The 24,020-nt window shown below is 34.3% G+C and overlaps 4 protein-coding genes across 9 annotated transcripts; 2 read left to right on the top strand and 2 right to left on the bottom strand.

The window, feature by feature from the left end:
* Positions 1–3,008: 3,008 nt before the first annotated feature.
* Positions 3,009–15,065, bottom strand: LOC130805330 (uncharacterized). 2 transcript variants are annotated; one of them, XM_057670071.1, is made up of 5 exons: positions 14,564–15,065; positions 9,462–12,386; positions 7,302–7,355; positions 5,647–6,001; positions 3,009–3,631 (listed from the first exon to the last, which is right to left on the bottom strand). In XM_057670071.1, exons 1-4 carry the CDS (start codon positions 15,050–15,052, stop codon positions 5,759–5,761), a joined length of 3,711 nt encoding a protein of 1,236 aa, XP_057526054.1. In that variant the 5' UTR covers positions 15,053–15,065; the 3' UTR covers positions 3,009–3,631; positions 5,647–5,758. The 2 variants fall into 2 exon arrangements, with proteins under 2 accessions (XP_057526054.1, XP_057526055.1); XM_057670072.1 differs by lacking the exon at positions 7,302–7,355.
* A 754-nt stretch (positions 15,066–15,819) lies between these two features.
* On the top strand, positions 15,820–18,783 carry LOC130806230 (pentatricopeptide repeat-containing protein At4g20770). Of its 3 annotated transcripts, none has more exons than XM_057671232.1 (2): positions 15,820–16,060; positions 16,430–18,783. In XM_057671232.1, the coding sequence occupies exon 2, from the start codon at positions 16,456–16,458 to the stop codon at positions 18,781–18,783; it is 2,328 nt and encodes a 775-aa protein (XP_057527215.1). In that variant the 5' UTR covers positions 15,820–16,060; positions 16,430–16,455. The 3 variants fall into 3 exon arrangements, with proteins under 3 accessions (XP_057527215.1, XP_057527216.1, XP_057527214.1); XM_057671233.1 differs by having other exon boundaries at positions 16,413–18,783; XM_057671231.1 differs by having other exon boundaries at positions 16,346–18,783.
* Positions 18,784–18,820: 37 nt separating this feature from the next.
* Positions 18,821–22,321, top strand: LOC130806231 (uncharacterized). 2 transcript variants are annotated; one of them, XM_057671234.1, is made up of 3 exons: positions 18,821–18,961; positions 19,987–20,650; positions 21,878–22,321. In XM_057671234.1, coding segments are annotated over exons 1-3 (717 nt in total). In that variant the 5' UTR covers positions 18,821–18,909; the 3' UTR covers positions 21,879–22,321. The 2 variants fall into 2 exon arrangements, with proteins under 2 accessions (XP_057527217.1, XP_057527218.1); XM_057671235.1 differs by lacking the exon at positions 18,821–18,961 and adding an exon at positions 19,001–19,864.
* On the bottom strand, positions 21,449–22,819 carry LOC130806233 (HVA22-like protein f). 2 transcript variants are annotated; one of them, XM_057671236.1, is made up of 5 exons: positions 22,674–22,819; positions 22,541–22,567; positions 22,202–22,324; positions 21,849–22,095; positions 21,451–21,758 (listed from the first exon to the last, which is right to left on the bottom strand). In XM_057671236.1, the coding sequence occupies exons 1-5, from the start codon at positions 22,718–22,720 to the stop codon at positions 21,729–21,731; spliced, it is 474 nt and encodes a 157-aa protein (XP_057527219.1). In that variant the 5' UTR covers positions 22,721–22,819; the 3' UTR covers positions 21,451–21,728. The 2 variants fall into 2 exon arrangements, with proteins under 2 accessions (XP_057527220.1, XP_057527219.1); XM_057671237.1 differs by lacking the exon at positions 22,541–22,567 and having other exon boundaries at positions 21,449–21,758; positions 22,674–22,779.
* Positions 22,820–24,020: the final 1,201 nt, after the last annotated feature.

Below are 24,020 nucleotides of genomic sequence, written 5' to 3'. Positions count from 1 at the left end.
CTTAGGGTCCCACTTTTGACTCTCTTTAAAATTCGTGAAAAGTCAAATGGGACTCTTAAGGTGAATAGGAGGAAGTATATATCACGTCAATATCTTTGAATATTACTGAATTTATTATGATCTTACAAGATTATATCCTTGATTTTAGGCATGTTCATTGATCATTACAATTGTACATAAAGCTATAATTAATTGAATATAGACCCACTTAATTAACAAAATCAGACTGTGATCTCAGCTACACATGTTTAAAAATTAAGTAAATAATATAATGTAATTACTGAATTTATTTTATACCAATAATTCTTTCTTTTCATTTGTTATGACTTTGTAAGACATAACCCTTTCATTACGTAATTTATCTCACTTTCTATTTTAATTTGTTTTAATAAATTTGTCCACACTACCATTTTGGGACATGGTCCTACCAGTTAACGCATTTTTACCCTTTATTTGCTTTGTTATTTTCTGTTGGCGTTAACTCACAAACCGAAAAAAAATTAATTCACTCAACCCAATTTCTTAAACTCCATGTCATCCAATATGGTGCGAAATTAAAAGGATAAATGAGTATTTATGTTTTAAAATAATTAGATATATTATTACTCTATCTGTCTCTTTAAGTTTGTATTATAAGACTCATATATGTGAGATCTTTTTAAGACGTAAAATGCAAACTCAGAGTGACGGAGGAGTAATAATGTTAGAAAAATAACCCATATGATCCGACATCGAAAAATTAAAGAGGTGTTAACTCACATATAAGCTTGATGAGCTACTTTTCCTTATTATCAACTAATTTTAGAATGAATCCGTAGTCAACTCTCATATTAAATTTATCAAATAACCATATGAAAACAGTCAATGTCCTGTAAGCGTCAGTGTATGCCTCACTATTGTAAGATTCCATTCTCTGATTAGGACATCATACATGGAAATATGTGGAAACAGAATCTGCCTTAAGCTTATAAGGCAGCAACCAGCATGCCTTAATTACTTTATTATCGTATATTTTGTATGATTATTCTTGTATGTTAGCAGAAGTAAAAGACAAATAATGTAGATAATCACTCTAAATATAATATAAATATTATCTCTAGATTAAAAAAAATACATGATTTTAGTGGGAAAAGTTAGAAGGAGAACGCTAGATAGTGGTCGGTGAAGATGTTGTTGTGAAAATAATTAAGTTTAAATATTTAGATTATTATTATAGTGTAATTGGGAGATTGATGAAGATATAATGCATCAAATTCAAGTTGAATGGCTAAATGAGTGCTATGTGATAAGAGTTTTCCGATTAGATTAAAAGGTAAATTCTATTAGGTTGTAGTTAAACCTGCTTGTTGTATGGGACAGAGTATTAGTCAGTTAAGAAGATATATGAGCATAAGATGAATGTAGTAGAGGTGAATGTATGGGCATATTAGAATGGACAATTAGGAATTAGGTTATGAAAGAAAGGTTAGGAATTGCACCCACAACAAAGTTGCGTATAAGTAGATTGCGATGGTTTGAACTTGTGTAAAGAAAGTCATGCTCTCTCTATCCCATCAAATTTGCTCCATTTATTGTTTTTACTATGACCTATCACCTAAAGCTTTTGCTTTATTTCTACTTTTATTCATGACGCACACTCTATTAATTCTCATTCACATTTTAACTTATCTTTTCATCTTATTCACATATTTGTCTCACTAACATTATATATTTTTAATTTTCACAAAAATTACAAAGTATGAATTAGTAGAATGGACATTGTAGTATAGTAAAGAAAAAATTTAGAAGTGGTGTAAATATTTTATTTCGCACCAAATCGATACCAGACTTATTCAAGAATAAGTCTAATATAAATATAATGCACAATACTGTTATTGTGCATTACTCTTTAATTGTTTCTTCACTAGTCTATATTTTTCACTTTCCATACCACCTACTCGTACACTCTCTAAACCCATACTCCCTGAGCCTAAAGTTGATACCAGTTACATTGATGACAAATCAAATGAGTTTATGTCAAATAAATACCAAATCTAAATAGGATTAGGTTTGAGAACAAAGGCACATCCATTTACTCCTTTTGTAGTTATTGTTACTGGTCTTGAACGAGACCATCTCAATATAAGACGGATAGTCTAATCAGCCCAATTATAATTTTACTTAATATGCGCTCAATACTTGATCTATTTAAGGTCATAATTGATACATTTAAAGTTAAAATTTATTTTTTTTATAAATTATAACTGATCATAATTAATCACTCTAAAGTCTGAATTCATAATTCTTAGATCAAAATTGAAATTTTTTTATAACAAAGAAGTCTTGAACTTTTGGTCATTTCTAAGAGCATTCATTAAATCAATTGGAAAACATACTTTTAAATTAAAACTTCCTCTACCTTCACATGCAGAGTAAGCAAACACTACACCTACAACTTTATTTCCAAGTCCATATGAACAGTAACTGTTGAGAAAAAGGCAATATCACTACTATTGATCGATGATTAAAGAGTACAAGTACTTCTATGGTCCATTAAAACCATCATGTATGCATTGAATGAGTACTTATATTGTACAATATTTTAACACTATTATTGATAGTTTCATTGAACATTCATTTGTTGTTTGAAATTCATTCATATAATGATAAAATAATACTATTTAATTAAATTTCGTTTTGAGATTGTGAAAACAGAATCATATTTAAGTAGAAATTGATCATTTTAGAGTTAAAATTGATCACTTATAGGTTCAAATTGAAATTTTTTATTTTAACTAATCTATTTAAGTTTTACTTTACGTTGAAATTGATACCTTTAAAGTTAAAATTGATACCTTTAAGGCCAAAATTGATAATTGCCCAGAAAATGAAAAAAAAGAGGAAAAGCGTGTGATGCTGTTACATGTGCGAATTAGCCGGCCCTAATTGACAGTTTCATAATGAGACCGTCTCGTCTAAGTTTCCACGAGTAAGATAAGGGTTTATTGAAAAAAAATAAGTTCAAATAATATGAAAAAAAAAAATTTATTGAAAAAAAAATTCTCTACATAGTTGATATAAACATAGAAGTCTACATCAATTCATATTTCCATAGTAAATAAGTAACATTACATCTTAATAGTAGCTAGATACATATTAATACAAAATGCTTCACTAAATTTTTACCTAGCCTATAACACATGCCTTCAAGCTTAGATTGGATGATTAACACACAAATTTACCAAAACAAAATCCCTCCACAATGGGCTTCAATGTATCCTGTTTCTCCTCTACCCTCTTCTTATTCTTCAAATCTGCCTACAAAAACTGTATTTTTTCCTCAGCTTCACATTTTGATTTATGGATCATGCTCTTTTATCCTCTCTCTGATAGCCTCTACAGCTACAAATTGCAAGTCGGGATCACAGTTGGTTTTTTTTCGTTACTAACTTATTAGCAACCGACTTCTGTCACTCTGGTTGCAAAATCAACCCATCGAGACCTGCAACCACTCATGAGTGTGTCCAAATCAAATAACTTGCGAGCTATGAACCTTCTTCCAAAATTCATCAAAGTCCATGATTGTTTGAACAAATTCGCAATTACTATGCGGCTCCGCTGTTTGATATGATGATGAATGATATTTTCTTTCCTGTTGACAAAAAAGATACCAATCACAAAATTGAAACAGAAAATATCTTTTGACTCTTAACTTTCACCATTACTATTTCAATGTTCGTTCAGTTCAATTGAGCCAGCATTGAAATTGTGCAAAAAATATCATCTTTTGACTCATTGTCCACCTACAACACCAATATCAGAGCTTAAATCGCAAAAGATTAAGATGGTTACATGAATCAATATATCAGTTTGAATGGTAGTCCACATGGATCCTTCTCCATTTATTCTGATTTTCTATCATCTCAATTTGTAAGTCTAGATCCTTCATAGCCTATTCCACTTCTATCCATCTCAATTTATAAGTCTAGATCCTTCATAGCCTTTTCCACTTCTATCCTTCAAGTCATCTTCGGTCTTTCTATCTCTCTTTTTAAGTCTACTGAGCTCTAACTTTCTATCTTCCTTACCAGTTCGCTAACACCCCATCTTAGACGGGCCCAAAGTTTAGTACACTCAAAAAGTTTTGGATTCACGAAAAAAATTTGTGGATCCCCTATCAACTCCACTTCAGCCATACAGTAAAGAATCATAAACAAAGCCTTCGTAAGTTATTCCTAGGCACCCATCTAACAGTTCAGAAGAGTGCTCTCCAAAATGATCATTAATAGCTTCAATCATGGCGACAAATCGACGAAATAAAAGAATTAGTATGTGCAAAGAAATTCACAGCCGATGCACACAAAAGGATGAACCGGAAAGAAAATTGAAGCATATACAAACTGAACAAGAACTGAAGCATGAATGAGCAACAGAGAATTGAAGCACGTCAATCACACCTTAAGAATAGATCATTAGCAGAACAAAGAGCAGAGCAAGGTGATGAAACATGGGTCGCAAACCAAGGATCATAAGGAGTTCAACTTATACTATTATTGCACTCGCTGTTCCAAATTATACTATGAGTTGGAGGTTAAGGCTGGTTTGTCTGTGAAGCAACACAAAACTGGACGGATCCTAACTCCTCCCCATAGCGTAAAAATGCAGTAACGGTCGCGATCGCGGTAACGGGAGTGATGCGGTTATCGTAACGCCTAAATATCGGTCGAATCATAAGATATCCCTTGATAAAGCCCAAAACACAGTTTTTTTATGCCTTTACAATGCGAGAAATATATGTACGTTTGTTTTGAAACCGTTGGAGCGTCCAATGCGAACAATGCGGCCTTGTTTTTACACTATGTCATCCTACCTGTTTACTAGTTCTATTTTTCTTTATAAATTTCAAGACTTTCTTCCATAACAATAGTAAAAGTTGAAGGTTTAAATTTTTCAGTTTTTCCACACAACTTTTACATTTTATTTTCTGAGAAGCATAACAGTTTCTCATGAATACTTATATTTCCTTTGGAGTTTTTTAAGTTGATAAAAAAATTAGAAGCGTTCAGAATTCAAATAACAAAATTTAAAACAAAATTCCAGCAATTCCAAACGATTAGCATGCCACAAATGGCTAGTTTCGGTGACAAATTAAGTAGGCCATGAAAGTTCAGTAAGGGGCCAAACCGTCATGCTAATAAACAATTTTTTGTTTTAGACTTGGCCCAGGTTCTGTTTTGATGAGCTATTAAGACTTGGAAACAGGAAACTAAATCAAACTAGGTACAAATCATTTCATTTTGCATTTGTAATCTAATTTACATCCCTAAACTTTTAAGGTACAATCAAAGTTGGAGACAACAATTGAAGTATGATATAAAAGTAAGAGTAGAGACTAAGAGACTAGAGACACGAAGTCTGCACATCTACTAAGATTCGAGGAAAGGGCCTATATAGGACCAGCTATGCAAAACCACGAGATTATTAGGTTCATATCAAGGGTCATTTCCTCGAAAAGCCAACCAGCAAGAAACATTATCAATGTATTTTCCAACAGAAAAATGAAAATCTTCACTTCACAAACAATTTAAACAGTAGAAACTCTAAAATCAAAGCACTTCAGTAATTGAATCAACAAGAAGGATTGACAAGGAAGATTGACGAAATTACCTGAGTTTGATGGACACAAGTGTAATGACAGCTTCAACCAAGTCTATTCCAGGTTGTGATATAGTCGGCCAATGACCTTTCCCAAAACAGATTTATATGCTCCTCAAAGCTCTTAATCTAGAGTACTTCCCTTGCAAATCGCCTGCAGCACTGTACCTTGCTTGATATAGGCAGTCAACTCTGGTTGATGATCTATTGGATTAAGAGGAATTAATCCCTTATCTCTGTCCTTGAAGCCATAGATAAAGGGCAGCCTGATTGAAACAAAACTTTCTGGAGGCAAGATAATTTGGCATCCAAGGGAGAATTGTAATTGCTGTTCACAGTTTGAAGCACCTACAGGTTGATGGGACCCCTGCATGGAAGGAAAACGGAAATTAAAACTCAAGATCATAAGTAACCATCCCAAAATCAACCCCTTTAGATAATCAAGTTTTTTTTTTTTTTTTTCTGAATTCACTTCACAAAATCTTTGACCATTCACTACCAACAATTTCAACAGCTAAGACATTCAATAATTATAAGGCTGAGATAAAACAATAATACAATAATTTCATAATGATATATAAGCATCCTAGTCCCTTTTTCTTGAGAGAAATAAAGAACACCCCTTCTCAGCAGCCTCATTAATCAAGGGAAAAAAAAATTAAAAACAAATAAGCACATCTTCATTTCTCCTTTTACCAATCTAGAGTTCTAAACTCTACGGGTTATCTGGGCCCCTATAGCCATAGATATGGAGCTCTAGCTAGAAAAATCAACCACTGAAGGCAAATTAGCAAGGCTAAGGAAGAGATATATGTAAGCTGCAGAATACATGATTCAATCAGCTTATTAATGGAAAAGTGAGAAAGCTTCCTTAAATCCAAATACTAGACCTTCAAAAACCCTGAAATTTGCACCAAAAGTACTTTATTGTGATATATTATTGAACAAAAGTGATGTCACAACATTTTTAGCTCTCTTGCAAACTTCTTAATTCCAAATGTTCATGTACTCCCTTCACATTATTATACAGCATGAAAAACTAAATAACTATAGTTTCCAACACATAGAAGATTATCAGCAGACATATTGCAGCATAAGGCAAGAAAAACTAAAGAAACGTAATCTATACAACATTCAATTGGAATCAGCGGCTCATCTCTATTTTGATTGTAAGTGGCTCCCAATGTTATTACCCCAATGTCAAGTGGCTCTTGCCTAGGAGGTGTTTTGAAAGCAAAGGTGTCTTACTCTTGTAATAACAAACAAGTTGTTTCCAATTGACCCTTAAGTGCAAAGAATTCATCCGCAACTTCACATAAATACGAAGCACAAATGATTAATTGACCATTTTGAAGCAAAATAGCTTTTCTTCATATCGTGGATATTTTTTGGAAATTGCTAATGATCTATCCGTATTAATTTCAAGTTGTAGGCTTACAGCCAAACATAAGAAACATACATGCCACCATAATCCAAGAAAATTATACATATTACAAGCCAAACATAAGAAACATACCCAAAGAAATCCTAGTGCAAGAATGTTATAGTGAGGAATTAATTACACACTCAGAGATCTCAATCAAGCATAAGAAACATGCCATGTTCATATCAAAATAAGAATCCAAACTTCATATATCTAAGAATATTACAGAAATTTAAGTGCAAACCTCAAATTGTACAACAGGATTGGTTGCTAATACAACTGGAAACGAAGGAGTAACCTGCATCCAAGAATAGGAAAAATAACTAAAAGCTCACACATAGAAGCCCCATTTACATGATGTTGATCACTTTGAGGAAAAAAGTTAGAATAAACTGTAAAAACATTAACTGTCAAAAAAATGATGGTGTACACCAATCAGTATCAATATGTCACAATGGTGGGTGAAATAATACATAAAATCAAAACAAAACAAGTGCATAACAATGAGAAAAGTAAACATAAGAAACTATATTAGACAAAGAGTATCACTTAATCAAAAAGCAAGAGACTTTATCAAAAATTTTACTACATTCTCAAAACGCAAATGCACACACACAGATGTAAATTCTAACACTTCCAAAAGTAAGTCAATCATCATTATAATTATTCATCATACCCAGTCATAAAAGCTATTATCAGGGTCTGAGGAATAGAAGACAACAAATCATTCCCATAAAGGAGGTTGCGGTCAAAGAGTCTCCTAGCACAAGAAAGAGCTACAAAAGGAAAAGAACAAGACAAGACAAGAAAAATATAGAGGTTTAACAAAACAAAGAAAAATAAATAAATGATTAAATTTTTATAATAAAAAGTCAGTCAATCTTATCTATAGAATTTCAGCTAACTTTAACAATGAGATATTTCACGCATAATTGTGCCAAAGGAAAGGCAACATGAAACAGTTAACTAGTTTCCTTGAATGTTTTCATTATAAGAAATAAAATTGCAGTCGTTGACGCATGATTTTTTTGTCTGAGCAAGCATCCAGCAAAGACAAGGTTATTAGCAACTAGAGTTGTTCATGGTCAGATTGTCCATCAAGCCAACCCTGGCAGCGGACTTGGACAGGTTTTGCTAAAAGAATGAAAATTTGAGCAATATTTGATCTAGCAATCTTTAAAATGGATTAATATTCATCTTTTCTAATAGTTGCAAATTGATGAATTGGCAGTGACAACAATGTCCCTTTTTATTTCTTTTTTCTAAAAAATTCTTTATGCCAACTTGTATCTCTAATGACAGAGACAACCTTTTTATTTCTTTAGGTACAAGAGCATAAATATTCATCAAAAACTTTTCATCTTAGAAATCAGAATCTTGTAATCACCAATGCTTTTGGGTACACTTGCGTATGATTTGGTGATTTTTGGTGATTTTATGATTAAAAATGTTTTTTCTTTGAACAATACATTATATATTTTTATAATTACTTTTTTATATTTTTAGTTTGTAATTTTGTATTATGTAATCTTAAAAAGGCCCCACTTTGCATTGCGATATTATTTACACCCTAGGGCCCTAAAAAGTCAAGGATTGGCCCTATGATAAGTTTGATAGTATTTGCGAACAAGATATATGATGAGTTTTGAATGATACAATTGTAACTTAATTAATGTGATTTGTTTCAAAATTTGTCAAATGATAACATTATGTACCGCTTTCACAATATAAAAACTCAATATGGGTTGCCAATGTTGACATCACCTAATTTTTTCCTGGATGCGCCCCTAAATATAAAGATACCTCAAGTTAATCAAGATGAAAAGCCTATCTAAACATTATACTAATCAACCAAAAGAACGAGCCTCAATACCTGGTCACAGAAAGAATGTACAATTTTTTCCAAAATAAGGAAAAACGCAACAATCAGTTTGCTTTTCTCATTCACCTCTAGACTCAAGATTATAACATACCATTTCACAAATACAAGAAGCCACTACCTAGAAGCTTGATTCACCAAGGACATGTTTTCCCATTTGAATTGAACTTAAATTCGTGGCACTGGGATAACAGAACTGAACTTAGTAGATCAAAATAAAGTCAGGGACAGCAGGTCCAAACAGTTAACAAAGAACAATCACATCGGGAAAATTTTCATTTATATGATCCTTAAAATTAAGGTAATTGTCTCTCTAGAACAGATACCCCATTGGTGATTTGGAACACACTTAATAGGTAAAATATCAGCTAGTAGAGAAATACTGAAGCACTCACGAAGAATTCAGAATTGTTCTAGCTGCAATTCATCAAATCACAAGACAACAAATAATTTCATCAAACATAAATTAAGTTCAGAAAAAAACTCTCAACAATTATGTAAAAACTGATGAATAAATTTTCTTACCACAAAAATCCTCTGTAGCTGAGATATTGAGCTGGCAAACTTCAAATGTTGTCCATCCTTCTTGTTCTTTGACGCCTTGCAATGTGGGCAATTTAAATAAAGTGGTAAATTTCTGTTTAGCAAAGAAAAGGCAGGTCCATTGTTCTCAATATTCAGAGAATGGTGACTTTGTTGAAGATCTGTGCCAGAAGTAGGTAATCTTGATGAATCAAGAGGTGTCTGTTCCAGTGGGCTAGACAATGATATTCTTCCATTCACAGTGGCATCATTAACAACGACAGCCTCATCTAACCTCTCTATAGTGCTAACCTTGTGCAAGATAGTGGAATTACTGTTTGGAGATCGGTGTGCTTTAGTGCGACTCTCACATTTTCCCAATTTCAGGGAACCTCTATGCTTACGATTAACATGTTCCACAGTAGGAGTAACAGGATATTCTTCAGGTAATGAGTACGGTTGCCCAAGTTGGTTCAAAAGCTCTGTAGATAATATAAAACGGTGGCCACAAGGGCATTCATGCTCAAAACCAACATAAACTACGAAGTGTTTAGTAAAAGGATCAAACCTAGTCTTTACCCCATTGGCAATATTCATCTCAGAAACATTTTTACCACCATCAACATTCAATAGAATTACATTGCTACCTATGTGCAAGAAAGGATTACCATCAGTGTGGCTAACATTGTTCACTTCAGTTGCATTTTCCACCGCTGCAGAAGAATTTTCTTCAGATTTTAAAGATTTTTGCACATCATTAGCAAAAATGTTAGCTTCCTCTATATTTGCAACTCTTACGGTATTTTTCTTAACACCTTTTCCTTGAGTAAATTGCATTTGCGCTTTTGACTGTAAGGGGGGAAAAGCAGAATTGGAGGTGGTTGACCCAGCAACAACCTCTGAAAAAGCTTTCTTCATTGTTGCAATGGAAAGGCCTCTGCCAAAATTGATCTTTCTGGGATCAGATATAGAATCATTTACAACCTTCTCATCACCTTCAACTCCACTTTGTGCTTCACCTTGCCCCTCTAAAATTGCAGTGCTTTTCTTGGTGTCTCTGATAGCAATTGACTCAAGTTTTGAGTCTAGTTTACTGCGGAAGGAACCTTGCTTCAGAGCATTAGCGAAAGAAACAACTGATTGCTTATCTTTCTCCAGAACAATTGTCCATCTCATAAGGAACTTTTGATTGTGAGGAAATCCAGTTTGAAGCAATCCTTTAGAAGGATCATAATACTTTGCACCTCCAACACGAATCACAGACCATGATGAAGGCTGAATTGGCCAATCATCACTAACTTTAGGAAGTTGCAGCATAGGAAGAAGATTATCACAATCTGGAAAGATGTTAAATTTGATGTTAGCAGATTCAAAATCAAAAGGGTCAGCTCGTAATTTTCGAGAGCGACCACAAGCACAAGCATGAAGGAATACAAATCCACTGCTATGTTCCTTTCCGATGGCATCTGAAGGAGGATTGTCATTTTGAACATCATGTCTCTGGTGCATGCATGGGTTTCCCGTCAAACTAATAGCATCACATAACTGCCTGCCCGACTTCCAGATTGATGTGCATTCATCCTCCAATTTTTTCCTGAATTCTAGCACAGAAGGGCCCTTTACCATTCTGTGGAAAGCGCACAGAGCCTTTTCTAATTGAGCTTGATGCTGTGACGTTGAATAACAGGAAGGTAAGTCTTTCAAATACACTTCCAGAGCAGCTGGTAAAGCCCTCTGGCACCATAAAGCAGAAAATTTTCTGTTGATTCCCTTCCCACTCTCCAACAGAGACATCGCGATGCCAGGTGGGTCAGCACCTTTAGGAGTAACCCCGTCAACAAGAGGTGGGACACCATTCCGTTGCCGCAATTTCCTCCGTATTAGATCGGGTTCATCAATGGAACTGGGCTTTACAGACAAAAGCCCTTTAAGAATTAGCTGACTAGAAGATAACCACATCTCTAAGCTTGGTAGCTCTGGAACACTAGTGGCCCTTCCAGAAGCTGTTGATGCAGCAGCTGCTGCAGCTGCAGCAACAGCAACCATAACAGCACCTGCTGCTGCATTGGCACTCGTAACCGTTCCTCCTTTTCCTCTTAAAATGTCTGCCTGCCTAAAGACAAACTCTTTTAGAGTCATAATGTCATCCTTATTTCCACTCTGACTGTGACTTTCAAGCAACAAAGAATCAGGTGTTGCCTTGCCACTCAAAACATCTTCTACAAGGCTCGTGGCAAAATCAAGAGACTCACCACTCGAGATGCTAGAGCTATCCAAAAGCACAACAGCTCTAGATGCATCAACAGTTAGTAAAGGAGCCAACCCAGATATAGCACCACTTCTTGATCCTACATGACTAATGCTTTCAGAACCTGTAAGTGTCCGACATTTTTTCATCAAAAAACGAACCTGCGCTTCAATGGAGGATTGTAGTTTCTTACGTGAACTACCTTCACATTTATTCACTGGCCGAGAGAGCACAACTACTGAACTAGAACCCTTTGTGAGCAGATTTGATCTAGCTACGCTGCTCAAACCTGACTGACTAGAGGAAGGCTCACTTAAAACCTCTTTTGCAGGACTGTAATTCGTCATTTCTGAGAAATCGTCAACAAAAGCAAAGATAGTAACAGGAGTACACTGCCCAGGAAAGAGTGCTGCATAAGAACCTAAGCTTGGCATGACAGAAATAGAATTGTTTCGGCTTGAGGTGCTTCTGCCTCTTCGTGGAGAAGGACTCTTGGAGGATGATGCCAGCGTAGGAGGACGAGAAGATGATGACGAACTCCTGGTAACAGAAGGCAAAATTTGATGTGATCTCAAAAATGGCAACAAAGCATGTTTTGCAGATTGTAGCACTCGTAATATTTTCAGCACCTGGGTATCAAATCGTGACCCCTCCTGAATGTAAACAATTACATGACAAACCTGCAATGACATGCAAATTCCAAATTCTGTTTTAAGTCTAGGAGATGAGTTCCCCAGAAACAAAGAAACATAGGCATATAGCATTTTACAGAACATTTAAAATTTTTCTAGAATGTTGATCTGCATAAACAAGTCAATTTAACAATTGCTAATTTGCTAAAATTAAATCATTTCATTTATCCTTTGAAACATTTCCATATATCACAAAAACACATAACCACAGGTAGGCAACTACCCAAGGAGTGAATTTGATCGTCTTTTTCTTGCATTTGAGTATCTCATGGTCAATCATGACAAATTAACCAGTCAATTAAGCCTACCGATTCCAAAAACAAAAATTATTATGTCACGATAGAAGTAGTCCTAGCCACCTCATCTTATTAGTCTACATGACCACATCTATACAATGACATAACAAGTCTACTCCTTTTATGGCCAAAAGACATAAATAGGTTGCAATTTATTCAAACAAAGGCCTTATTTGGTAGAAAGAGCGTTGATCCATATTTTGGGTACTAGATCCATATTGGAGGATTTTGCCAATCAAATCCACTAACAAGTGACTCTCTTCAAAAGAGGATTAGGATAAACCCTCTTATTCTATATACACTACATACAAATAGATTTAAGAAGATTAAGCCCTAAAAGCTTAAAAGATATTTATGCTGTTGTTATAGAATTGATAAGAGAACTCACCCATTTACTCTATAAACTCCACATTAGTTGCCCACACAACTGTTGTGGGACAAAGTTCCATAGCCTTTTAATGGCCTAAAATCCAATCCATTACATTCGAACCACCATAAGTTTCAACGTCCTCATTGATCATAACTGGCTTAACCAAAACCACCTCTTCTCGTTGGATCCTCGTTGGAGGCCAACATTTCGAGGCTACTCTGAGTTGGCTCTAAAACCATTATTGTAGAATAAACAAGAAAACTCACCAAAAACACTAGCCTAGTAAGGAAGAGAACCCGTTTACTCAATAAAAATCCCACATTAGTTGTCCATACAACCGATGTGAGGAAAAGTCCCATAATCTTGTAATGACCTCAAATCCATCCATTCCATTACAAACACCTAATTGTTGTTGGTCATAGATACTTGCTATAGATCCTTGAAGTAGACGAACAAAACAATGAAAAGAGTTCAAGCAAAATTAATATTGCTTAGATTACAAAAAGAAAATTTTCCAAACACTACTAACATTCCATTACCCAATGCCATTAAGTGACTCCAACTTAGACGGGATTTGAGAGAAATGATTGAACGCAACCTTATCTTTTTTCGTGATAACAAAGACGTTGTTTTCGATTGAGTCTTTGGTAGCAAATATCATCGCCAACTTCACATAAATAAAAAAATTGCATAGGATTTCATGAGCCCTTTTAACATGTCCATTTCCAAATACTAACACGAAATAATAAAAATATATAAGTTACAGCCATGTAATTTTACTTCTTCAAAAAAAAAAAAAAAGAAACAACTATCAGCCATCAGATAATCTTAAAACAGAAAGTGTTATTGCAATCACTTAATGAAGACAATGATTCAATCTATTATCTGTATCCAACTTATTGATCCATTATAATATCAATTATCATGTGCCCCTTAAAATTAACTTCTTTTGTTGCTGTTTGCTGTTAGCTTTAACATTAAACCCTTTTTTTCTAATGATAAACTAATCAAATAGAATGATAACAATCTTATACCAATTACCAAATTCCTCCATTAGAAACAAATGGAATGGTGTGAAAAAGAGTTTAAAACAATCATTGAAATGAGTGACACTAACACATAGAAGCATAAGCATAGTCATTAATTTTCATAACAAGAAACCAGAAACATCCCAATGAATCTTGTTTAGGAAATTTGTTCCCCAAACTGCAGATTGCTACTCTATAAAACACGAATCAATCTACAATTTTTTAATATTAATTACGCTTTCTATTTTCACATACCAATGCATGAGTCTTAATCAAAAATATATTTTATTGCACATAACTAAAAATTAACAAAGTTGATATTACCAAAATATGCATTTATAAAATCAGAAATATTTGCCAGTGATGAATAATTGTTGCAATGCAAGTGTTTCGATTTCCATTTGAGGAACGATTGTAATTCATACTACCAATTATGAGAAACCAAAAAGGGATGAGAAAAACAAAAGATACCGTGAACATGAAGAGCAATCCTTGAAGTTCCATAGTTTGTTGATCATCATCAAACTCACAAACAGGAGAAATCATAGCAGGACAATGAGTAGAACGCAATTGAAGAAAAAGCAAATTATTATGTTCATCATGAAAATAACTAATCCTGTGACTGCTAAACCATTGTTTAACCTCTTCAGCAACATCACCATCAATGAGAAGAGGCGTATCCCTGTGACTAGAACCGAAGACATTAAAGTCGAGAATTCGATTGATAAGATTAGATACATCGGAATGGCGACGGCCGATGAATCCGACGACGACAACGCCAGACGAATGTAAGGGAGAGGGAGAGGGAGAGGGAGAGGGAGAAGGAGAAGTAGGCGGAGGAGGAGGACGACGAATACGAGGAGGTGGCGGCGGCGGAGGAGATGGTGATGCTTGAGAAGATGGAGGAGGACGAATTAGGACTCTCATTGGAATCGGGTTCGGGTTTGGCTTTTCGTCCATGCTTATTTTTCGGTGAATCCTCAATCCTTGTTAAAAAAACTCTTTCCATATATATTTGGATTTTAACCGTCAGTAAAGTTATGTTTGTACGATCTTAATTTTTAATATTTTTAATTATATGTAAAAAAAATTATAAAAATTTAATATTATGAAAATAAATATTAAAACGAATTAAATAAAATTTTATTTAATTCTGTTTTATATAAAAAAATATATGTTAAATAAGATCAGTTGATAAACAATAATTGCTAACAACTATTAAAATTTAAAGGAAGTATATAAATCAAATTTAATAATAGAGGGGGCAATTATTGATTGTTGAGCTGACTTTTGACTCAGTTCAGTCAAAGTCAGCTCAATAATCGCCCCTATTAATAATAATAGACGATTGTTGAGCTGACTTTTCACTCAGTTTAATATTAACCTCATTTGCGTAAGCGAGAAGGTAAGGTAAGATATTTCAAAATTCTATAACCGAAGAAGACAGCCAGCACTTGAATCAAGCAAGCCAGTTTCCTTCAATTACAGATGGAGCCCTGATAGCAGGCAAAAGACGCTTATTTTAGAAATTATTTTGTTTCAACGCTTACTTTTTCAAATTTTTTATTTATGAAAGCTTTTTTTCTTTCTTTCGTATTGTGTCCATATTAATTTTATATAATTTAAAATTCATTTTAAAATCATATTAAAGTGAAATCCAATTCTAAAATTAGATAAATGTTAGTTATTGGACATATTTTAAATACCTCTTGCTATAATGCAAGAATTACAATTACAATCTACAAGAACGAATGAATTAGAAAGTCATAATCAATGACGTTGCAACTTGCATAAACTTGGATTTATGCATCCAGTAATTTTTTAAAAACTGAATTCAAAATTATAAATTTTTAAAAAATTGCATAGAAAGACAACAAAAAAAAAAAAACGAATCAGGTTTATTTCAAGACAATTTTGGGCATTAGCGGATCTCTTTGCTAGTCTGCTACCCATCAGGCATCACATCAGGTACTGATAATTTGTCTATGTATGATTTTCTATAAGCCAAAACATTGCAATTTTCAGTTATTTCTTGAGAGTGTTGAATGTGCTTGTTAATTTGTTGTCTAAAGCTGCTAATTCTGTCTTGTAAAGTGTTTGATTCAATTGATTTCCCGAATATAACTTTTGGGTAATGTATTGATCAATTGTTACGGAAAATAAGTAGACAATTGATTTCTTGGGTTCGTATAGATTAGGGTTCATCTTTGTTGCATTGATTTTCTGGTAATTGTTTGTTTTTATTTGATTTAGGGTTTTTATTTGGTTGCTTGTTGCATTGTTATTCAACTCAATGATGGTAAAATTCAAACTATTGTAGCAATTAAACTTGCCCAGGATTCATAATTGCTGTAAAGTAAACCATGTGGATGCAAAGCAGGGAATTCCTTGCAAATCTATTAGAATCTTGCATCAAACATAAAGCCCACAAAGTTGGGAAGCTTCTTCATGCTCAAATTCTTCGCACGGGCTTCTCTTGTCAGACCTTCTTTTCGAACCGTCTCGTTGATTTTTACTCCAAATGTAACAATCCCAGTTACGCTCTCCGTGTGTTCGACTTAATGCCTGAGAGAGACATCTTTTCTTGGAATTCTGTTCTAAGTGCATTGTGTGCAGTCAATAGATTGCGTGATGCAGCGCTAGTGTTTGATGAAATGCCTGAAAGAAATGTTGTCTCTTGGAATAATATGATCAGTGCTTTTGTTAAAAATAGTGATCATAATAAAGCTTTGGGAATGTATCTTTTAATGATATCTGAAGGTTTAGTGCCAACCCATTTTACTTTGGCAAGCATTTTTAGTGCTTGTGGTGTTTTGTTAAAGCTAGATTTTGGTAGGTTGTGTCATGGTCTTGCTATCAAAGTTGGTGCGGACCAGAATATGTATGTGGGCAATGCTTTGCTCTCTATGTATGCCAAGTGTAGGAGTATAGGTGATGCTTTTTGCACTTTCAAAGAATTGCCAGCACCTAATGAAGTGTCTTTCACGGCATTGATGGGTGGGTTGAAAGAGGCTCAAAGGGTTGAAGAGGCATTAAGAGTGTTCAAGCTTATGCACAAGACTAAAGGTTTCCTAGATGCTGTCTCACTGTCCAGCATTCTCGGTGTCTGTACTGGACGAGAGGGTGATGGTTTCAGGCATAATATGCATGGAAAGCTAATTCATAATCTTTCTATCAAGCTTGGATATCAAGATGATTTTTATTTGGTTAATTCACTGCTTGACATGTATGCCAAGAACAGTGACATGGATAGTGCTGAGATTATTTTTCAAAACATGTCCAAACGAAGTTCTGTTTCATGGAATATCATGATTGCTGGTTATGGTGAAATTTACAAGTGTGATAAGGCTTTAGAGCTAATGGAGAGTATGACATTTTTTGGTTGTCAACCAGATGATGTCACTTTCATCAATGTCATAGCTTCATGTGTAAAAACGGGTTATGTTGAAGTTGGGCGTCAAGTATTTGACAAGCTCGTATTCCCAAGCTTGAGCTCATGGAATGCAATGATTTCTGGATATTCACAAGTTAAAAAGTATGATGAGGCAATATCTCTTTTTAAAGAAATGCACTTTAAGAATGTGAAACCTGATTGCACTACTCTGGCTATTGTTCTTGCCTCTTGTGCAGAGATTGCTCTTCTGGAATGTGGAAAACAGGTCCATGCTATCGCACTAAAGGAAAATTTGAATGTTGACGTTTATGTTGGTAGTGGGCTTATTACCTTGTATTCTCGAAGCGGTAAAGTGGATAGTGCCAAGTCCATTTTTCTAGAACTTCCTGCAGTGGACATCGTGTGCTGGAATTCTATGATTGCTGGATTTGCTCTTAATTCTCTAGAAAAGCAGGCTTTTGAATTTTACAATAACATGAGAAGGAGGAATATGACCCCTACTCAGTTTTCCTATGCTACAATGCTGAGTTGCTGTGCTAAACAGTCCTTTTCATCGCAAGGTAGACAAATCCATGCTCAAATATTAAAAGTTGGATGTGAAAGTGAAGTATTTGTAGGAAGTGCTCTTATAGACATGTATTGTAAATGTGGTAATGTAGAACGAGGCCGAAAAGTATTTGATGCAATGCCTGAAAAAAATACTGTTATTTGGAATGAATTGATACATGGGTATGCACAAAATGGTTTTGGGGATGAGGCAATGCATATATATAACTGTATGGTTAGAGGAGGTAGTAAACCTGATGATATAACTTTTATAGCTGTTCTCACTGCTTGCAGCCATTCTGGATTGGTTGATGAAGGGATCAAGATATTTGAATCTATGAAAATAGAGCATAAAGTGGAACCACTTGTGGACCACTACACCTGTATTATTGATGCTCTGGGCAGAGCTGGGAGGTTGTGTGAAGCAGAAATGCTCATAAGAAGGATGCCATGTAAAGATGACCCTGTCATATGGGAAGTGCTGCTTAGCTCATGTAGATTGTACTGTGACATTATTGTAGCACAAAATGCTGCTAACGAACTTTTGTCCCTAAATCCTAGAAGTTCTACTCCATATGTTCTTCTAGCAAATGTATATTCTTCTATGGGAAAGTGGGAAGAAGTTAGGGCGATTAGAGAGCTCATGAGCAATAACAATGTGGGTAAGGATGCTGGTTATAGTTGGATAGAAAGTAAAAATGATCATGGATCTTTGGAATTTGATGATCTACGTATTCTTCCCTCTCGATGATGATGGGTTGAAAGCAGTTGCATTGTCATGATGAGAGGTCTCGTGTTGCATTTTTCTGAAGTCGTTAGTGCAGAAGAGGTCTTCTAGGCCTTTGGATCATCACAACACTTCATTAGGTTTGATAATATGGATGTGAAAGAATTGAGAATTTGCATGCCTTCATTTTCTGTTACCTCTGGTAATCTGCTCCTTTATTTTGTTAGAATTTATGCAACAATTTAATTTTTTGGTTGTGCTGGTATTCAGCATATCGTTTAAGATTCTGGTTCAAAAACTATAATTATTTCATACTAGTTTTTACATTTACATCTCCATCCTTTTTGGCTTTCATGTAATATGGTTTTTGTCTAGTTGAATAGGAGGTGACAGTAGTAGAAGCATCTCTTAAGTGTTTCCCACTCCATGTCTCGTCAGTCGTCATGATGACTTAAACTTTCATTGAAGAAGTACTTTCAAAGAGTTAAGGAACTCATTATTTGTATTGAACTCTTGTGCTTTTGATACATCTAAATATACTGATTCAAGATTATACCAGAGATGCTGTCCTCATAGTTGTTAGAGAAAGTTTAGATGTGGGTTAGAGGCTCAAATTTCGAGAAATGATTAGTTAACGAACTACTTTGAAGATTAATGATTCTAATGTGATAAAATCACAATTCCTATCCTTTCTTACATTACGATTCACAGCAGAAACTCTCTATTCCCTAACTTTTCATCCACTCATTTATGTCACCGGAAGTTCATACCCCTTCGATATCCACGCGCAACGTGCTTCGAGTAGATTCCCTCTAATTTGACCTAACTGAACATGGCTTTATCTATCATCAAAATGACATTTACTTCAAAGGTTTTGGCATTGTTTAGTCGATGAGTTGAGATGCAGTAAACTCATTGATGTATAGTTGCTTTCTATTGTGGAATAAATAATTTTGTTGGATGTATCTGTGTTCAGTCTACAGCTGAAGGGTTGAAAACAATTAAGTGAAACAGAGCTTTTGCGTATTAAATCCAACAATTTTCAGTCAATATTTTCAGGATTATCAACTGTTTTCTCTTAAATTCCTTGAGTTGAAAAGAAAAGGTGACATTTCTGCATGTCTTTTTGGTGAATTTGTAGGAAACTGGACTTCACTTTGGTGATTATAGCTTTCTGGGCAATTGCTTTTTTGAAGTTCTTTAACCTATCATTTTACTTTTTTTCAGTTGCCTCGCAGTTTAAACTTACGAGCACAAAGAAGGGTGTGTGTATATTTTGTCGAGGAAGGGGGGAAATGAAGCCTCACAAAAGGAATGCTAGAGATGTGAACGATGAGGTTGAAGAGTTGCTTAGGGCAGCAGAGGATGCTAATCTTCTAAAACTGAACCTGAATTCGCACACAGTTCATGCCTCCCCTTCTGATCTACACCCAGAACTAGAGCAACGATTCCGGTATCTTAAGTCTGGCTCAAAATCAAAGGCAAAGCAAGAAAGTATGACGAAACAAATGGCACCTTCAGAGTCTGCCAAAGTGGAGAAGGAAGTCGAGGAAGATGACTTATTAGCCAGGTTTGCAGCCCTTAAGGCCTCACTACCGAAGCCTTCTTCCTCCATTTCCTCTTCCTTTGTGGGCATGGAGATTTCAGGTACTTCTGTTGGGGATATGCGTGCTGACGGTTCTTCAGGTAGTAAAGCTGAAAGTCATGATGAAGATGAAGATGAAGATGAAGTTGAAAAGGTCATAAAGTGGGCCATGGATGCTGCACGTCTTGATCCTTCTCCGAGCTCAGATGATGAGGACAATACTAAAGATGACAATTTCGATGACAGTGAGACAAGTGATGAGGATACGGAGAGCCCTCAAAAGAATCGAAAAGGGCCACGTAAATAGTAAGTAACCTTCATATCCCCTTTTGTATATTGTGCACATCTACTTCTTTGCAATACTTGTTTCCCATTTTCTTGTACTTCAGATATACACCTTGATTTTTAGCATATATAAGTTTTATATAGCATGAATATCATATATATATATATATATATATATATATATATATATATATATATATGGTCAAGTTCCACTGAGAACCAAACTTATATGAGAATTGTAAGAACCAATCTACATGATAAAAAACTGTTACTTTTTTACAGAAAATGTGTTAACAGGAAAAAAATGTTACTTTTTTGTTTTAAAAAAAGTTGGTACTTTTTAACAAAAAGTGTTACTTTCAAAAAAATTTCAAAAAAATATAATACAATGTAACACGTTTTCCAAAAAGTAACACTTTTTTATGTAAAAAGTAACACCTTTTGCGAGTTTTGTTCATATTTTTTTTTCTGAAAGTAACACTTTTTTGTCAGATAGATTGGTTCTTACGGTTCTCATATAAGGATAGTTATCACTTGAACTTCTTTATATATATATATGATTGATCATGTGAAAACCAATTAAAGTGAGAACTGAAAACAGGTGTACATAACAGCTTAAATAGTGTACATATTTCGGTGGCAATTTTGTAGATAATTAGACATTTGATAAAAGGTGTACATATTCAGATGACAGTTTTGTGGATAATATGAACTTTTGTAGATCAATTGTTATGCTAGGGATCTCCTTATCGCAACATCGACAATGAAAGACACTGATTCCTTTTTTTTTTCATTGTTTTTGTGAGAAATATGACTCTGATGGATCATACAACCTAATGAAATCAATTTACAAACTGATCTATAATTTGATGTTTGTAAACTGGAACAAGAATGTTCTGTAATTTGGTGTCAATTACCTCATTCCATAGATTTTTGTTGTATTCTTTATCGTTCATGATTTTTTGTAAAAATATTACATTATACGTATATACATATATATTATACACATCGTTTCTGTAGTAGCCAATCAGGCTAGTGAAATGAAATCAATTTACAAACTGATCTATAGAAAAAAAAAAGGGCTACGTAATTTTCATCCTTAGTTTTGCTTCTTTGCCTCTTTTTCGGCCTGCATTATTACACAAACATATTAGAGTAAAAATACAGCCGAAGAACAAGGATATCGATAGAAATTAATTGATAGAATTATCCGTCTTACTGCTCTAACAACTCGCTCAAATGCCTCAGGTCCATATCTCTCGATGTAGCGCTCAACAGATTTCCGTGCATCAAGCGACATCATTTGCAGCACTTTTCGGTGGCTCTCAGGGTGAATGTGGTTAACGGACAAGCCCATCTTTACATACTTACGAACATAATTCTCGTAGATGTACGCAGCGCCATTGAAGATGGGTAGCACCAACCACATACAGAATAAGAGCTTCACGTACGGCCAGAATGGAAGCCTGCAACATTTTCGGGAATGTATTTTATGTATACTTGACTCGGTATTTCACTATTTCTTATAAGCTTGCACTATGTATTGATATGTATAAATATAAATAGATATACCATTGAAGGATTCTCCAACAGGAGAGCTCAAAGAGAGTTGTCAATGAGTAAAGAACCCAGTATGTCAGCCATTGTTGATCGTCTAATGTTGAAGGGCTTTCGATAGCTCGCATTGATGCATACCTGTTGAATAACAAACAATTCGTATTGTTTTAATTCGAACTATATGGTTGTATGGTAAGTTTTTTTGTTAATTCGCTTTTTGAATTCGCGATTCACTTAAATTTGCCCGTGAATGGCCCAAAACCGGTCATAATTTGCTTTTTCCGATTCGTGATTCGCGAGGCGATTAGCGAATCATGTTATATTGATGGAGAATGATTTGAAAGTGCAACTTACAGCGGATACAAAAGCATCAGCCCGGGCCTAATGTGGCACAAAACAATCAAACAGTTTAGTCATCTATACGATACACATAAATCAGCTAATCGAATGAAAAGACAAAAGTCGAAAGTTGAAAGGGGAGGCTAACCCAATTAGTGCATCAAAACTCATTGCAATTTTTGCAAGAAAACCCATGTTTGTTATGCTCCTCTTGTTACAGAAATCCTCTTGGAATAGTATGAAACAAAGGGATTGAGATATATAAAGTTTTAATGAAGAATGGGTTATATGAAGCAAAGGATAATGGTTGGTTAAACCAAAAATCTGGTTTTGGCCAAGGCCAAGCCAACAAGGAAAGGTAAAGTGGTAAACTATTGAGTAAGGAAGGAATATGATCATATGTCAAGTGTCAACTCTCAAAGGAAGTTCATGTTAAAAATTTATCATCCGGTCTTGTATGAGATCGTCTCATCGTGAGGCGGGTCCATACAAAAGGCCCATTGGTAAAAAACATAAAAAAATAATGAAAATTGAATTTTCACTCGTAAAGAAAGTTCTTTTTTTCAAAAATAATTTAGACTGATTCAATTGAAATTGTTTCACAGTAAGACGACTTGAATAGAGAATTATTGAAAATTTAAAAGTTAAAAACAAAATACAAGAAAATAGTTGAGAAAAGAAAGTTGCCCGTTTTGTTAAATGAGTTTGATTCTCATTGCTTATAATAAGATTAATTTTTAAGGAGATTATACTTACACTAATGGTAAACTTAAAAAAAATGAATAAAGAAAGTGTTGGTTGATACTCTCATAAAGTTGCTTTTCTTTCTAAGATGGATATTTATGAAATTTTTGAATATATTTGGGGTTTAATTTTTTTGTATATGCTTTCTCTTTTACTTGAGAAATAAAGATTTGATCGAGTTATTTACCAATGTATTTTTTTTACATTAAATTATAATGGATTATCGTAAAATGACTATAATGATATCTGCCAAGGATCAATCGAAAATAACTTTTTTTGTTATTATTATGACTAATCTCCTAAACATCATCTTAAGTAGAAGCTTCTTAATGGCATTGAGATCATGAAACATAATTATTATCATGCATTAAAGTAGAAGGGAATTTTTATGATCACATTGCACACAAATATTTCAAGACACATGTAAAATTTATTTAGACTTTCGAAATCAAATGTACAAATATATAACAAAATATAAAATAGTTAAAATATATTTCTTCGTAGAAATATTACTAAATTATCAAATTTAAAATGATACCACACAAAATATAGAGCTGTAAGATACTACAATAAATAAAAGAATAGATAAATGATAAATGAAATGAAGAAAAAGGAAATAAGACGACGGTCTTAGCCGGGCAAAACGAGTTCTACAAGGAGGATGGCTTCACTGCTTGTGCTGTGCTATTGAAGTTGTTGGTGTCCGATTAGTTGGATCTTGTTTGATGCTATGATGAAGAGGTTTCAAATG

Source organism: Amaranthus tricolor, chromosome 2 (assembly GCF_026212465.1).
Source record: "Amaranthus tricolor cultivar Red isolate AtriRed21 chromosome 2, ASM2621246v1, whole genome shotgun sequence".
NCBI classification, from domain to species: Eukaryota; Viridiplantae; Streptophyta; class Magnoliopsida; order Caryophyllales; family Amaranthaceae; genus Amaranthus; species Amaranthus tricolor.
The sequence above is the reverse complement of the archived record's forward strand: the minus strand, read 5'-3'. Positions and strand labels throughout refer to the sequence as shown.

Bases quoted from the DNA above. Each gene is read 5' to 3' on its own strand.
- LOC130805330 (XM_057670071.1), bottom strand. From the start codon at position 15,052: ATGGACGAAAAGCCAAACCCGAACCCGATTCCAATGAGAGTCCTAATT. The intron at 12,387-14,563 runs GTATCTTTTGTT...ATGTCATTGCAG, and splicing joins GATTGCTCTTCATGTTCACG to GTTTGTCATGTAATTGTTTA. The intron at 7,356-9,461 runs GTAAGAAAATTT...TCTTGGATGCAG, and splicing joins AGCTACAGAGGATTTTTGTG to GTTACTCCTTCGTTTCCAGT.
- LOC130806230 (XM_057671232.1), top strand. From the start codon at position 16,456: ATGTGGATGCAAAGCAGGGAATTCCTTGCAAATCTATTAGAATCTTGC.
- LOC130806231 (XM_057671234.1), top strand. From the start codon at position 18,910: ATGGATGTGAAAGAATTGAGAATTTGCATGCCTTCATTTTCTGTTACC. The intron at 18,962-19,986 runs GTAATCTGCTCC...ACTTTTTTTCAG, and splicing joins TTCATTTTCTGTTACCTCTG to TTGCCTCGCAGTTTAAACTT.
- LOC130806233 (XM_057671236.1), bottom strand. From the start codon at position 22,720: ATGGGTTTTCTTGCAAAAATTGCAATGAGTTTTGATGCACTAATTGG. The intron at 22,568-22,673 runs GTTAGCCTCCCC...GTGCCACATTAG, and splicing joins AGTTTTGATGCACTAATTGG to GCCCGGGCTGATGCTTTTGT. The intron at 22,325-22,540 runs GTAAGTTGCACT...GTTATTCAACAG, and splicing joins CTGATGCTTTTGTATCCGCT to GTATGCATCAATGCGAGCTA.